Source organism: Colias croceus, chromosome 16 (genome assembly GCF_905220415.1).
Source record: "Colias croceus chromosome 16, ilColCroc2.1".
NCBI lineage: Eukaryota > Metazoa > Arthropoda > Insecta > Lepidoptera > Pieridae > Colias > Colias croceus.
This window is the reverse complement of record NC_059552.1, coordinates 4,951,636-4,966,982: the sequence shown is the minus strand read 5'-3', so window position 1 is coordinate 4,966,982 and position 15,347 is coordinate 4,951,636. Positions and strand designations below refer to the sequence as shown.

Sequence of the window (15,347 nt, the reverse complement as noted above, 5' to 3'; positions counted from 1 at the left end):
ACTGAACAAGGGATCTGAATAAGTGAACGAAGAAATGAAAGCGATAATATAATTTCAATAAGCTAGCAATGTAAACGTTTTACAATTCAGCTGTTATATTTAATTCATTCAGTTTATATTTTAATCTGCTCTGGTTGTAAAGATACAAGAAACAGTTTTGTGTTGATATACCAAAAGTAGGTATAATAACTCCTCACTTTATTATTACGACTTCTACAACCATCTAGGCTACGCTATTTTATTACTACGCTCTATATTTTTATAAGTGGATCGAGAGCATTTATTTACTTCATAAACAAAAGTTATTTATTAATTTTGTAGTATAAATAAATAAATTTTTATCTATTTATGAATATTGTACGACCGAAAACGAATTTTACAACTTAAAAAATAATATATGAAAGGAGGGTAAGGTAGGGTATAGAATACAGGTTAGATAAGGCTACTTATATAAATAAAATTTGTATAATTTTCCTGTCGATATTACGTTTGTTCTGTGTGACATCCTTGATGAACAGCACGTATGCATATGCACCTACGTAAATATAGACTGTAGACAGTCGATTGCAGCTCCAAGGCAAACATTGGACCATTAAGTCTCATCATGTCGACCAACAAACTAAGCATCCCAGATTTCGACGACATATTCAAACAAATAAAAATCAACTTCTGGCTTATCGGCATTCCTTACGAGAAAAATATAAAATTGCGTTATTACATACTAATGACTGTCATTGTCGTTATGGCAATACATGAATTTTTATTCTTCACTTCAAAATTCTCTGCTGAAAATTTTCTCGAATTAACACAGCTGGCTCCTTGTACGTGTGTTGGACTGTTGTCTTTTATCAAAATAGCATTGATTTGTAGTAAGCGAAATAGTATTTTCAAAGTCACCAATAGTCTGAAGGCTCTATATCAAGATATCCTTAATGACAATAAGAAGATACATCTTGTAAGGTCAAATTTTATGTTTCTTAAATACTTAACAAAGTATTTCTTCATTTTAAATGGTGTTCTTATCAGTTTCTATAATTTTTCTACAATTTTTCTCATTATTTATTATTATTGGAAGAAAAACGAAGTGCAGTTTATTTTACCTTATGCAATTATGGTACCATTTACGATTGATTCTTTGCCCAAGTGGTTCATTGTTTATTTATTTTCAATATCGAGTGGTAAGTAAACAATAATACTTTACAGATTTTATTAAATTTATTTCTTTGTACACCACAAGTATGATATAAATGGTATTGTTTATACTTTTAGGTTTTATTTGTGTATTGTATTTTACTACTGTCGATGGATTATATTTTATTATGACCACACATATCTATAGTCATTTTACAATTTTGAGTGAAGAAATAAAGGGTCTGGAACCAGATACAAGTCATTTGTTGAAAGGCATTGTTAGAAAGCACCAATATATTCTGAAGTAAGTATTTAGCATTGCGTTATTTAATTGGCACTTTATTTTTTTTTATTTTGAATTCTATAGCAGTACAGAAAAACGATACTTTTAGAAGCACCAATTCATAATTATTCAGTTTAAAAACATTAGGTATTTGATTAATATTAAACATGATTTAATGAACGTTTGTTTAATTTACAGATTGTCTCAAGATTTGGAGGATATATTTACAGCACCAAACTTATTTAACGTCTTGGTGGGATCTCTTGAAATATGTGCACTTGGTTTTAATTTAACGGTAACATTTAATACTTTTACTACGAGTTTTCTTTAAACTTAAATAATGATTCAACTACTGAATAATATAAATACGTTTAAAAAAAATCAAAACTTTAAAAAAAAATCAAAACTTTTAAAATCATAACGTCTTCAAATCAATTTTATTTTATTTATTTTATGGCGTTCATCTTCGACTTGCTTCCAAATAAAATAATAATTCTTAAAAAGTAAGAAACATTACAGATGGGTGAATGGGCTCAAATACCAGGAGTAGTTTTATTTTTGTTGTCTGTACTGCTACAAATACTCATGATAAGCGTTTTCGGAGAAAATATCATGCGAGAGGTAAAACCTTTTACCTTCATACAAATACCCACTTACTTAATTCTTCTTTAATCTTCGTTTATATAATTAACTAGCTTACCGCCCGCGACTTCGCCCGCTTTCTCTAAAACGATTTGAGATTTAAACTATCCTATCTCTCAAGTTGGATTGAACTGCACATGGTGTGCGAATTTTATTATAATCGGTTAAGTGGTTTAGGAGTCCATTGAGGACAAACATTGTGACACGAGATTTATATATATTAAGAGACTAGCTTACCGCCCGCGACTTCGCCCGCTTTCTCTAAAACGATTTGAGATTTAAACTATCCTATCTCTCAAGTTGGATCGAACTGCACATGGTGTGCGAATTTTATTATAATCGGTTAAGTGGTTTAGGAGTCCATTGAGGACAAACATTGTGACACGAGATTTATATATATTAAGAGACAAGAAACTCCCAAAGTTATTAATAATTGAATGACAAGCATCAATTTTATATAATACATTCTGCTCTAAGTTCTAAAATAAATATAATTTGACATAAGTGTAGACCTTTTTCTTCCTTTTGCAGAGCTCTAAAATTGGCCAGTCCGCGTATTTTTGTAAATGGTACAATATGGATCAAAAATCCAAAAAGATAATTTTACTTTTAATGTTAAGGTGAGTGAGTACCTTTTTAAAACGTTCATATCTATACATATAATAAATCTGTAGAAGGGTCAATTCTGTACATTGAAAATATTGAAAAAATAAATACCAGGGGGTGTTACTGGATCGATACCAAACCCAAATATGTGATTAAAAAAATTTTTGTCTGTCTGTCTGTCTGTCTGTCTGTCTGTCTGTCTGTCTGTCTGTATGTGAAGGCATCACGTGAAAACTAACGGTTCGATTTCGATGAAACTTGGTATAATTATACCTTATTATCCTGGGCGTAAAATAGGATACTTTTTATCCTGGAAAAATACGGAGAAAAAAATTAATCTTAATTTTTCAGTTTTATCCATAGACGTTTTTCTGTAGAACCGCGAACACACGTTGCGTATTATTATAGGGCTAGCCTTGGCCTAGCCGTATTTGGGTCCAATAGATATTTATAAGATGTCATTGTCAGAGTTACTCAAAATGGAGAAATAAACCGTCCACGCGAAGACCGACATCCGCGCGGACGGAGTCGCGGGCGGAAGCTAGTATTAAATAAGATGTTAAACACTTTATTTGCAATAAATATTCATTAATTGTTCATGTATCAAATGATTTCCATAACTTATAAATAAGGAGCGTAAAATAAAAATGTTCAAGGAATAAATTACCAATTTTCAGATCCAATAAACCGCAGATGCTAACCGCGTATAAGTTTTCAGTCATTTCCTACCAGAGTTTCACAAAGGTATCGTATTAAAAATTCATTTAAACCGTTTACAGTGAACAATAAAGTTTATAACCACATTATTTTTAATTATTTACTAATATTCCCGTGTTTTTAAGGAAGCGATCCTATTTATAACGATTCCATGAATATAAAAAGTATAATAAAATAAAAACTTTTGTTTCAGATAATAAGCACATCATGGTCTTATTTTACAATACTTCGAACTGTATACAAGCCAGCAGAATCAAATTTTAATGAATAAATAAAACATAAAATTAATGCACCTACTTTATAGTTACACGCTGAATTGCATATGTATTTTGTTTCAAAAAGACAACCAAAAGCATCTTTATAATACAATAAATACGTTATTTATTTTTATTTTATTTATTTAACAGTTTTATGTACCATTACAAAACAAACTATAATATTAAAAGAAAAGGAAACATTCACAGCACATAAGGCAACCTTATCGCTTATCAGCGATCTCTTCCAGGCTGCCCAAGGTAAAGGATAAAGATTAATATTAAATGGGTACACGGGTGGCAATGAAAATAAAGATAAAAGAGAGAAAATAAAATACATATTATATGAAAAATAAAAGAGGATATAATACATACTATTATTTTGAAGGAAAAGCTAAATCAGAGAAATTTTTATTTAAAAGAGTTTTAAAGGAACTTTTCGAGGAAGCTCGTCTTACAGCTATAGGCAAAGAATTCCAAAGTCTGATAGCGGTTATAACAAAGGATTTACCAAGGAAACTAGTGTGGTGAGGAGGAAAGCTAAGGAGAAGGTTATCAGCGGAACGAAGAGTATAAACACATATTTATTTGAACACGTTTCGTTAATTCTGCTTTCTTAATAAAAAATACAATTTTTGTTCTGTGTCTTTTATTTACATTTTACAATCTATATAAATCTCGTCTCTTATAGAAAAATATCCCGATAAGTCAAAATAAATTAGTACTTTAAAAAAGAGCGTGTGTGCCGAGCACACTTGTCAGAAGTGAAACTTTTTGGAAAGATGCCAAGATACCAAAATCGTCGACTTACTCCATGAAGACGGTTTTGCCATGACGCGACTTTGAAAGTTTACTCTCTTGTGAAAATATAAATATTACGTTGTACTAACGCCATAATTTATAGGTAATTTTAAACAGATAGTATAACTTTATGTATTCATTTATTCCATCTTAATTATATTGAATAAGAGTTTTAGCAATATATTTTCAACGTCTCTACAAACATAGAAACAAATTTATAATGTATTTTATAACGAAAAACCGATGTACCATCGACACATTTTTTTCATCAATATTCATTTTATTGCTGGAAAAAACTGAAACGAGGTCCCTAAAATTTCTAACAACCTCCAATTTGTAAAACAGTTTATGGCATTAAATTGACATTGTTTTTAACATATCGCGCAAAGTTAATTAACAAAAATTCACAGCTTGTTAATGGACCAATTAAGCCCAATATTTTCTAACTCCTACCAAGTGATTTAATTATTTCAGTATTAAGGGCTTTGTTCTTCGTAAAATACCTATATGAAAATGTCTTTTTTTACGTAGGTACTAAATTTAAAAAAAAAAAAACGGAATCAAATTGAACAATGAACAAAAATTATGTTGATGGTGTAACTAGTATATTTTTTTTTCCTAGTTCTTAATTGCTATAAGCTGTGTAACGAATTATGTAAAATTAAATTAGTATGCGAAATTTATGCAGAAACTATAAGAAAACCAAAAGAAACATAGTAGAGTAAAAGAAAAGACCCCGAATAATACAAAAATAACAATTATTTGTAAACATCTACTGTAGAAGTTTATAGAAAAATCCAATAAGTTTGACAAACCAGGAACGAGGTAAAATTGTTGAAGAGGAAAATTTTGAAAATCAATTACAGGCGCTTAAAAACAATCGAATATTGAATGGAGTTTACAAAGTTGATTTATAAATTGTATGGTTGCTGTTCCCGCAATAATATTATGGAAAACTGAATGCCAATAACTTGTAGGTCGACGTGTAATTAAAGTTCATCTTTTGCTGACATACTGATGGTTAATACATCATGCAGTCTTTGAGCAAATATTGTGTCGTCTTGAGAACAAGCTAGCAATTTTCCTTTTATCTATTTTGAGTTTTATAAATAATTCAAAATTTTTATTATATAACAGCACTTTCATATAATTATAGAGACTAAACGAAAATGAAGTAAAGCATTAGAAATGTCTGTTAAGTTATTCGAGAAGAATATTGATTCAAAAATTTAAAGCTTTATAAAAAAAATGTATGGTACATCCTTGATTTATTAAAATAACTTAAATACAGCAATTACATTGCTATCAAAATAGTGCTAGCAAGCAAATTACTAAGATAAATACTACACTAACGATTACTATTATGTTCCATCATGTTGACGAATAAACTCGGTATTCCTGCTTTCGAAGAAATATTCAGACAAATCAAAGTCAACTTTTGGCTAATAGGTATTCCCTTTGAAGAGAGCATAAAGTTACGTTATTACTTTTTATTATGTTGGCTCCTTGTTATGGTACTACAGGAATTTCTGTTTTTCATATCAAAATTTTCCGCTGAAAATTTCCTCGATTTGACTCAACTGGCTCCCTGTACATGTATTGGTATATTATCAATAATAAAAATAATTCTAATTTGTAGTAAAAGGAGCAGCATTTTCAAATTTACAGATAATCTCAAAGCGTTGTACAAAGACATTGTCATTGATGAGAAAAAAATACTACTCGTGAAGCCCAACTTCGTCTTTTTGAAATATCTTATAAAATATTTCTTCATTCTGAACGGTGTTCTTATAAGCGTTTATAATTTTTCAACGATACTCCTTATATTGTATCACTATCTCAAGACCAATGAAGTAAGGTTCGTTTTGCCGTATGCCATTATGATACCGTTCTCGGTTGATTCATGGGGTAAATGGCTTTTTATTTATTTGCATTCCATAATAAATGGTGAGTCAATATTAATTACGTGCGTCTGCTTTTACGATAATAATTTAACAATTTCGAATGCAGTTTAATAAATAATACCACACATATCTAAAATAGCACTGTATTTCCAGGTTTTATCTGTGTGTTGTATTTCACTACTGTTGATGGGCTTTATTATATTATGACGACGCATATTTGCAGTCATTTTATTATCTTAAGTGAAGAAATAAAGAAATTGAAGCCAGAAACATCGTATTTGTTGAATGAAATTGTGAAGAAACATCAATATATCTTGAAGTGAGTAAATCTATCAGATAGTTTTCTAGTTTGATTAAGGGCCGATTTGTCAATGCTCGGATAAAACTTATCCGTCCAATAAAGTATTACACGATAATATTAAAATGTCACCTAAACTGTCAAATACGGGCAATTAGAATACGTTTTTAAAATGGTAGTTTTATACATTATTCGACGAATAAGTTTTATCCAAGCATTGAAAAATCGGCCCTAAATAGTATGTACCTACATAATATAAATATGATTGCTTACAGATTGTCACAAGATTTGGAGGATATTTTTACAGCACCAAATTTGTTTAACGTTTTAGTTGGATCTATTGAAATATGCGCACTGGGATTCAATTTAACGGTAAATAAAATATAAAATTCCTACATAAAATATATTTTACCTACCTATATGAAAAATATGTTATATATTTAAATTTTCAGATGGGCAAGTGGTCTCAAATACCAGGTGTTGTATTATTTTTACTATCAGTCCTCCTACAAATTCTCATGATAAGTGTTTTTGGTGAAAACATCATAAGAGAGGTTAGTGACAGTAACATACATTTATGTTTTTTTAATAAATTACAAAATTACTGTGACTTCGTAGCATATAGAGAAGCATGTATTTTTAATAACATCAAGAGCCAATTCTACCTGATAATATCCCTGATAGACAAATGAAACTGTTTTGCGTGAATCTTCATACACACTAAAATATACGTAACATTTACACCAATAGGCGAGTCACCACAAAGAACAATCTCGCGAGCGTAAACCAACGTCCACACTGTGGTCCACAGACCACACTGTCCGAACTACTTCACGCAGCAATACCATTTTACATATAAGTAATTTATAAGCATTTTATTGCAGAGTCGCAAAATAGGCGAATCCGCATACCTTTGTAAATGGTACACTATGGACAAAAAATCCAAAAAGACCATTTTACTTCTTATGCTAAGGTAACTATTAGACAAAATATACGCAAATAGCAAAGACGGATAATGTTTTTACTTATAAAATAATTTTCTATTCTCAGATCCAATAAACCACAAAAGCTAACGGCGTATAAGTTTTCAGTCATTTCCTATGAGAGTTTCACAAAGGTACGGCTGTAAAAATTTCATTTAAGCCATTTTCAATTTAGTATACGGTTTCAGCTGCTGAACTTAATGGACTACTAACGTAGATAGAGTAGAACATATTATTTAAAGTACCAGATATTCAGTACATGTTACTTTCTACAAATTGATTGATTTATTTTTAACAAATGAACCTTTTAATGCTACTTAAGGTATTGATATTTATTAAGAAGTATAATATTTGTATTCAAGGGTTATATAAAAAGCCCAGTAAATAGAAGTGGTAACCAAAGACAACGCTTAAAGCCGCTAAGGGAATTAAACCTGTCAGGCCTTATTGGCAATTTTATACTTTTTTTACTTCTCACTCTCACGGGAATGGAAGTGATTTTAATTCTTTTATATTTTTCTCTTACGGCCGTGAACTTAATCCTCGGCTTTCAGAATTGTTCTTTAATTAAAAATTTTGCTCTGTAATTGTTTTTAGCTCGCCTTCAACGCTATCAAAAATAATACCTATTTAAAAAACAATTTCTTTTCACAGATCATCAGCACCTCGTGGTCATATTTTACTATACTCAAAACTGTTTATAAGCAACCTGAAGGGGTTTATAATGAATTCAATTAAATCAAGCAATCATTTTTTTAATACAAAAAAAGAGTGTGTGTACTTATGTACACGCGTTAGAAGTTATACTTCTTTGGCGTATGGAAAAAATACTAAAATATACAACTTGAACAACATAGTTATCAATTTTCATACCACCTAGAACTAACTTCATGCTGTTAAATTTAGGTGTCGGTGTGCGCGCGCATCGTAAAAATTCACTCTCATCATTTTTCTCCATCGCGCCAAAAGAAGTATAACTTCAATAAAATACCTATCTCTAATTATTAATTCTACTTTAAGAATTATTATAAATGATAACAGTTATATTATCTATCGTATATCTATTTAATCTTAACAGATTATATACACGTGGATGACGAGATCTTTATTGATTTATTATCACTGCGTTTTTTAAATTACATTTGTTAATATTATCGTGGATTCTTTGGTGTCAGCTTCGTTCATGGCTAATGAGGCCGATTCTAGTACTACAATATCGTCTATAATTTCTATAATATACGTAAAAAAAAATCTCAATTTGATCACGTAATGTAAGGTTTAATAAATAATGTTTTGCAAAAAAAATAATTTTCATTTAATCTCTTTAATAATTCGTGCGGTGAGGGGTTTAAATCTTGTATGTCAATATTAAATGATGGTAACTTATCTAATATATAAAAATCAATGCCACTTTTCGTTGTAATTCCATAACTCGAGAACGGCTGAACCGATTTCGATAATTCTTTTTTTATTATATTCCTTGAAGTACGAGGATGGTTCTTATGTAGAGAAAACGTTAATATGTACCACGGGCGAAGCCGGGGCGGACCGCTAGTTTACTATATTACTTATATTATATTTCACGAAAAGCATCAAAACAGCTACTTATTTATTAGATACGCCAGGATGTACATGCAGCAAGTTTATCAATAAAACGTTTAATATATTATGTTATTTTATAAATATACATAGTTATGTAAAAGACAAATTTATGATACTTGATTATATCAATTTATTGCCAGTTAATAAGGATATCTGCGAGCGGTGTCGAGTCGGTATATTCCAGAACTGAAAAGAAAAATAATAAAACATTAATTCTTATCTATAATTGAAAGTCAAGATGTTTTGGTAAATGTATATGAAATATAATATGTAAAATTATCGTATGCAATATAAAATTGTTACTGTGTTATATAGGTACATTACTAACTATATAAGACTAAAAAAAATTAATTAAACTGGCATACACACATTTGTTTAGTTTTATTTTTGGAAGTATTGAGTTGCGCTACATGTTGTACCTATTATTATTTGACTGAAAACTTACCCTCGTTTGTTCAAGTCATCGTTGCCCATACGTAGAGCGCTACCACGGCACGTGTTAGACGTCACTTGCGTCATGGAAGTGCACTGCCTTCCTTCTAGATGGTTTCGTGTTACAGTTGAAGCGAATAATTCCCACGCGCGGTTGTGGTTACATAGACTGGTTGCGCAACCTGGTTGAGACCTGCCTCCATTCGGGAAGAAGTCGGCATCAGCCACTCTAGAGCCGATTCCTAGGCCGGCAGTACCACCGTCAGTGTGAATAGCCTCCACGTAGACGCCGTCAGACGCGCGTAAACGGTTTGAATTAAGGGCCCATAGAGGACCGGCTGGGTCCAAACCTAAACGATAGTTTGGAGATGAGTAACTTCAAGAAGTTGTATGAATTACTTTAATTGTATTGTTATAGTTATAGTCGCGCTATTACATAGCAGTTTGTATGAACGGTGTATTATTGCTACTAGGAAAGAAAAGTTTTCAATAGACTACGTAATGTAGTTATAATTTATTTCGTATTTATTTTGAAATTTAATTTCGTTAGTAATTAAATTAAATTGTAATGTTTGTCTAATTTGTTTATAACAATTTTTATCACCTTTTTAACACACGGTATCTTTAGAAATCAAATTTTACTTTTTCATAAAAAAGAAAATTACTTCCATGTCTTTTATTTTATGTCTCTTTCTTATGTTTTATTTGAAAATTTAAAAATTTAAGGCCTTTAAACTCCTTTAAAAGTGTTTATTTCCTCTAATTATCATTTTATTCTACATGAAATGCGACCAAAACCTGTACAATGTAAAAAACTAACTTACCAGTGACTCTAGCGGCTCTGCCACCAAGCTGTCTACCCGCATTACCAACAAGATGAGCGCCCAGACTAAACCCAACAAGGTGCATGCTGGTGAAAGGCGCTCCAGTCACTTGGTTCAGGAACTGCAGGAACTGGCCGAGACCACGGCCAACCGCTGGTACTCCGTTTGCGGCAGTCACGTAGTCACGAAGAGCTAGCCTTCTCCAGTCCATGATGATCACGTTTACATCGCTCTTGTCGAGGTATGCTATAAAAAAGGTTATGTTCATTTTATTATGGTTATAGGATCACACTGAAATAATTCATTGTGAGAAGTCAATACCTGACGATAATGTACCAGTCGTAGTTTTTATAATAAAAATCAAAACAAAAATAAATTAAGGTGGAAGTAGAGAATTGTGTGTTTCTTTAAAAAATCTAAATTCTAATAGTTATCATTTGTTAAGAATACTTATTTTTCATATTCTGCTAGCGACATAGCATCAATGAACGAACTTATAGTAGTAGTGTACGACGTGACTTCATTCTACCAGGAGTTATTCAGGAATATATCTGCACAAATTTACTATTAAAGCAGACGACAACAATTCCAAAAAACATCTTTTGTTCATTAAATATTATACGATTTAACATTTTAATTCAATTTCAAATCCTAATACATCAGAAAACCAATAATTATTGTTAATTCAGTTAATTGGAGTGATTCATTGCTAAACAAATTGGGTGAATATGCACCGATGGTTTACCATTTCTGATTGTTGGATTAATGTTGGTGTTTTGGTTGCTAAGCCAGCCGTGGACAACAACTACCGTGGGTCTGTTTGCGTTAAAGTTGGAATTTCTGATGGAATTAGCGTTGTTGATGGTTAACGTCTGAGACACTCTTGGGTTGCGTCTGAAAGGGAATATATTAAAATTTGTATAAATGTTCGGGTTTTTTTTAGTTAAAAGAAAGTAAAAGATAGAGAATAACATCCTACTTATATTATAAATGCGAAAGTTTGTGAGTATGGATGGATGGATGTTTGTTATTCTTTCACGTAAAAACTACTGAAACGATTACAACGAAATGTGGTATGTAGGTAGCTGAAGACCCATACCAGGACATAGGATACTTTTAATCCCGGGAATGCCACGGAACTATACGGGTTTTTCTTTGAAAACGTTGTAGAAGAAGAAGTTGTGAAAGCGTTGTAGATGGAAATCTAATAATTTTTTATTGCATTAAAATATCATTTTAATGAAATTCACTAAGGTAAGTAAAAAGAACTTCACCTTGTGTACAGGAAGTATTGGTTATTTGCTGGGTTTCTAGCAATTTCGTCCAAAAACTCCACGTCAGGTTCGGCTTCCAAATCAACTAGGTGCATTTGCCCATCTCCACCGGGAATTTCAATAAACCGTCCATATTGTTTCTCCTTCTCAAATGGAACAGCAATGACGGTATAAACTACAAAGTTAAATATAATTAATCATTGTAACATTCAACTAAATGTATAGCATCGTTTAAAATAAATACGCACCCGCCAAACTGAACAATAGAACGAATACCTTCATTTCCAAAAACGCCTATTGACTAAGTATTTGTTATACTTACAGCGTTTGTACAGACACTAGAATCGTTATTATATATGGAAGATAACGATAACATGATCATCAATCTTTTTTTATTTTTAAAACGGAATTACATATTATGAAGATAACTTTAATCCCTACCATAATCACTACATAATTTGCTAAAGAAATTGCAAGAAAATTATAGATTGTTCCAGAGAATGTAATTTTAAAATACTATTTTCCTCAACTTTACTGTGAAGTATGCAATATTACCTATTTCATTTTTAGTTTAAGTCAAAACGTGGTGGTTGTTGTATCTATTCATGTTTTATTGAAGTCTAAATTTTAAGAGAATGAATATTTTTGTAACATTTAAACTGAACAATTTATTTTTTTAATATGAATAACAACATGTTCAAATTGCGCAAAATAAATCGAATTTTAAATGAAATGTTTTCCTCCCAGATTAAGAATGCGTTTAAATTGTTTATCAATATTTACTACCGAACACATTTCAAAGAAAACTAGTTATTCATTTTTCGCACTTTGATAACGGAAACAAACAACGTATTCAGATGGTTATATGTGATAAGATCCAATAATTTTAAATTTAGTTGTTCAGTTATAGATATAAATAATTAATGATTATTCGTCGAGATAAAAATATTGTAGTACGAAAAATTTCCACAGGTACCATCGAATTAGTTGCATTATTGCAATATTATCAAACACTGTGTTTGTTACTTGCATCTTATCTTTTAATGAGGTGACTAATCACCAATGCAACCAAATATATAAAATATATAATATCGATAAAACACACCACACACAACTTCTTATCTTATATTATTGTTCACATTATGCTCTAATTAGTCGCAATTATTAAATGTACCTTGATTATATATTTTTACGTGTTGCTATCACTGATTTCGCAGCTAATCTATTATAATACTACGACATTTTACGTATCCTAATCATAATCAATAATATTATAAAGCTGAACAGTTTGTTTGTTTGAACGCGCTAATCTCAAGAACTACTCCGGTACAAGAACTGGTCCGATTTGAAAAATTCTTTCGGTGTTAGACAGCCCATTTATCGAGAAAGACTATAGAATATAGATACATGTTAATGTATAATGCCACTTCCCTGGTTTTTCGTGGTGAAATTAAATAAAAAACAACAATTACGAGTTCGAGTGGTTATATTCACGAGATGTAATTACAATCTGACAGTTCGCTTTTGTATCAACTGTGAAAATGACGCGGCTTTGCGCCATTGCTTTTTCTTAACTACAGGAGCAAACAATACACATTACACATATATCTCATCACGCTAAGACCAACAGAAGTGGAGCACTGCGGGTAAATCGCAGGTCACAGCTAGTAATTAATAATAGATATATAAAGATAATCAGTAGGGTTCCTGGCCACAATTGGCAGCAGAAGGCCGTCGACCGGGCCCAGTGGCGTGCTTTGGAAGAGCCTTTGTCCAACAGTGGACAAACAAAGGCTGATGAATCATCATGATGATATAGTTATATATAATCTATCAATTATTATCAATACCACACTATGATGACTATATGTTATGACAAACAAAGTCGCACAAGTCTATACTAATCGAGTCAATTAACACCTGAAAATAATAATGAAAGAACGAAATTACGACAGAGCTAAATTTTGGATGACCTTTATTTTACAAAAAAAAATAGAAATAAAAATTTCAAAGTCCCTATCTTTCTCGTGAGCTGAAAAAGATATTCGGAGTCAAAGGTTAAAATTTAAGGTTATATTGGGTTTTTCTCGAAAACGGTAAACTTTATAAAAAAAGACCTCAAACCAAAGTTCATATAATTCTCTAAAAAAATCTCTATGAAATAAAATGATTTGTTTTGCAAGAAATGTGGAAGATTTAAAGATGTTACATAATTCATTATTCAGCCAAACAAATAGCCAATTAATTGGCATGCAATTAACAATAGAATGTCAATGTACTAGATAAATATCATTTTTTACAATTATATAATATAATACCATATCAACTATTACCCATTTTCACTTACAATTATATGTCAATTACTGCATAAATATCATTTTTTACAATAATTATAATCCATACTAATATTATAAATGCGAAAGTAACTCTGTCTGTCTGTCTGTCTGTTACTCAATCACGACTAAACTACTGAACCAATTTGCATGAAATTTGGTATGGAGATATTTTGATATCCGAGAAAGGACATAGGCAACCTTTTATTGCGAAATATGTACCACGGGCGAAGCCGGGGCGGACCACTAATAATATATGTCAGCTATGATTTCTTTCCCAAGAGTTATTTATCATTCCTAATATAACGCGATTTGAAAAGACACGTCATTATACAGGGTGTCCCATTGTTGGTATACTAAGCTCAAAGGAGGTTATAGTTTTGCATACGCTGAGTACGTAAAAAATACTTATAAAATTCCAAACGCATTTTTTTTCAAATAGATGAATTCTTAAAACTCTATGTGTACAGTGTACACCCATAACAAGCAACCCGCCCAACTTTGCCACCAGCACGTGAGCTATCGTTTTTAAGATTATGTTTTCATAGACAAAATGCTCACATTAGAGAAGCGGTATAGGCTGGTTACGCGAAGCTAGAGAAGAAAATATGGATTTTCAGGAAAAATTTAGCAAACAATTTTTGACGGTAGTTTTGTTGTTTAAGTATTTTTTACGTGATCAGTGTATGCAAAACTACAAGTCCCTTCGCGCTTAGTATACGAATAGTGGGACACTCTGTATAAGTATCTTATGGATGGTCAAGACAACGTGAGGAAGGAACAGGTTAGAACTAAAAAAATAAGTTGAGTTCGTACTAGAACACGTAAGTGAACCAAAGTTTTGGTTTTAAAATACTGTTTATTTTGTGGCAATGATGTGAAATGATGATCTCAGCATCTTCGCAAAAAAAAAAGATAACCTAAAAATTATTAATTCATTTTGAAATTAATCGGAGCTTATTTATTAAACATTATATATATATATATCTACCTCTATATTGACAACGATATGTAATTGTTTATGTTTGTACGATATAAAATTTTATGAGAAAGATTTTTAATATGACGTTTTGTTGTTTAATGCACATTAGTTGAAAAGTTTTCAAGAAAAGGTTGAATTATGAATAGAAAGACAAATATTAGATATATGTATTTTATTTAATATAAATTTATTTCCAATTAAAATGGATATCTGCGAGCGGTGTCCAGTCGGTATATTCCAGATCTGTAAAGAAACACAATAAAACATTCAATAAAATTTCC

General features: G+C 31.0%; 4 protein-coding genes across 5 annotated transcripts in view; 2 read left to right on the top strand and 2 right to left on the bottom strand.

Moving 5' to 3' along the window:
* The first annotated feature begins 604 nt into the window (after positions 1–604).
* LOC123698580 (odorant receptor 85b-like) lies at positions 605–3,693 on the top strand. Its single transcript, XM_045645257.1, has 7 exons — positions 605–1,178; positions 1,270–1,435; positions 1,613–1,709; positions 1,934–2,035; positions 2,588–2,676; positions 3,340–3,406; positions 3,573–3,693. Exons 1-7 carry the CDS (start codon positions 605–607, stop codon positions 3,648–3,650), a joined length of 1,173 nt encoding a protein of 390 aa, XP_045501213.1. The 3' UTR covers positions 3,651–3,693.
* Positions 3,694–5,807: 2,114 nt separating this feature from the next.
* On the top strand, positions 5,808–8,357 carry LOC123698706 (odorant receptor 13a-like). The gene is made up of 7 exons (XM_045645456.1): positions 5,808–6,381; positions 6,492–6,657; positions 6,912–7,008; positions 7,089–7,190; positions 7,521–7,609; positions 7,687–7,753; positions 8,274–8,357. Exons 1-7 carry the CDS (start codon positions 5,808–5,810, stop codon positions 8,355–8,357), a joined length of 1,179 nt encoding a protein of 392 aa, XP_045501412.1.
* A 1,004-nt stretch (positions 8,358–9,361) lies between these two features.
* Positions 9,362–12,119, bottom strand: LOC123698543 (pancreatic lipase-related protein 2-like). Its single transcript, XM_045645202.1, has 6 exons — positions 12,000–12,119; positions 11,752–11,926; positions 11,223–11,371; positions 10,478–10,723; positions 9,667–10,003; positions 9,362–9,407 (listed from the first exon to the last, which is right to left on the bottom strand). The coding sequence occupies exons 1-6, from the start codon at positions 12,031–12,033 to the stop codon at positions 9,362–9,364; spliced, it is 987 nt and encodes a 328-aa protein (XP_045501158.1). The 5' UTR covers positions 12,034–12,119.
* Positions 12,120–15,251: 3,132 nt separating this feature from the next.
* The window catches only part of LOC123698554 (pancreatic lipase-related protein 2-like), a 68,774-nt gene continuing 68,678 nt past the window's right edge, over positions 15,252–15,347 (bottom strand). For both annotated transcript variants that reach the window (XM_045645219.1, XM_045645218.1), the window contains exon 6: positions 15,252–15,309. In XM_045645219.1, coding sequence (XP_045501175.1) covers positions 15,264–15,309 — 46 coding nt within the window. In that variant the 3' untranslated portion in view covers positions 15,252–15,263. The remainder of the gene's footprint in view (positions 15,310–15,347) is intronic.

Coding starts and splice junctions, on each gene's coding strand:
- LOC123698580 (XM_045645257.1), top strand. CDS start 605: ATGTCGACCAACAAACTAAGCATCCCAGATTTCGACGACATATTCAAA. Junction 1,436..1,612: donor AAGCACCAATATATTCTGAA/GTAAGTATTTAG, acceptor TTTAATTTACAG/ATTGTCTCAAGATTTGGAGG. Junction 2,036..2,587: donor GAGAAAATATCATGCGAGAG/GTAAAACCTTTT, acceptor TTCCTTTTGCAG/AGCTCTAAAATTGGCCAGTC.
- LOC123698706 (XM_045645456.1), top strand. CDS start 5,808: ATGTTGACGAATAAACTCGGTATTCCTGCTTTCGAAGAAATATTCAGA. Junction 7,610..7,686: donor ATTTTACTTCTTATGCTAAG/GTAACTATTAGA, acceptor TTCTATTCTCAG/ATCCAATAAACCACAAAAGC. Junction 7,754..8,273: donor CCTATGAGAGTTTCACAAAG/GTACGGCTGTAA, acceptor TTCTTTTCACAG/ATCATCAGCACCTCGTGGTC.
- LOC123698543 (XM_045645202.1), bottom strand. CDS start 12,033: ATGAAGGTATTCGTTCTATTGTTCAGTTTGGCGG. Junction 11,372..11,751: donor CAATACTTCCTGTACACAAG/GTGAAGTTCTTT, acceptor ATTCCCTTTCAG/ACGCAACCCAAGAGTGTCTC. Junction 9,408..9,666: donor GATGACTTGAACAAACGAGG/GTAAGTTTTCAG, acceptor TTTTCTTTTCAG/TTCTGGAATATACCGACTCG.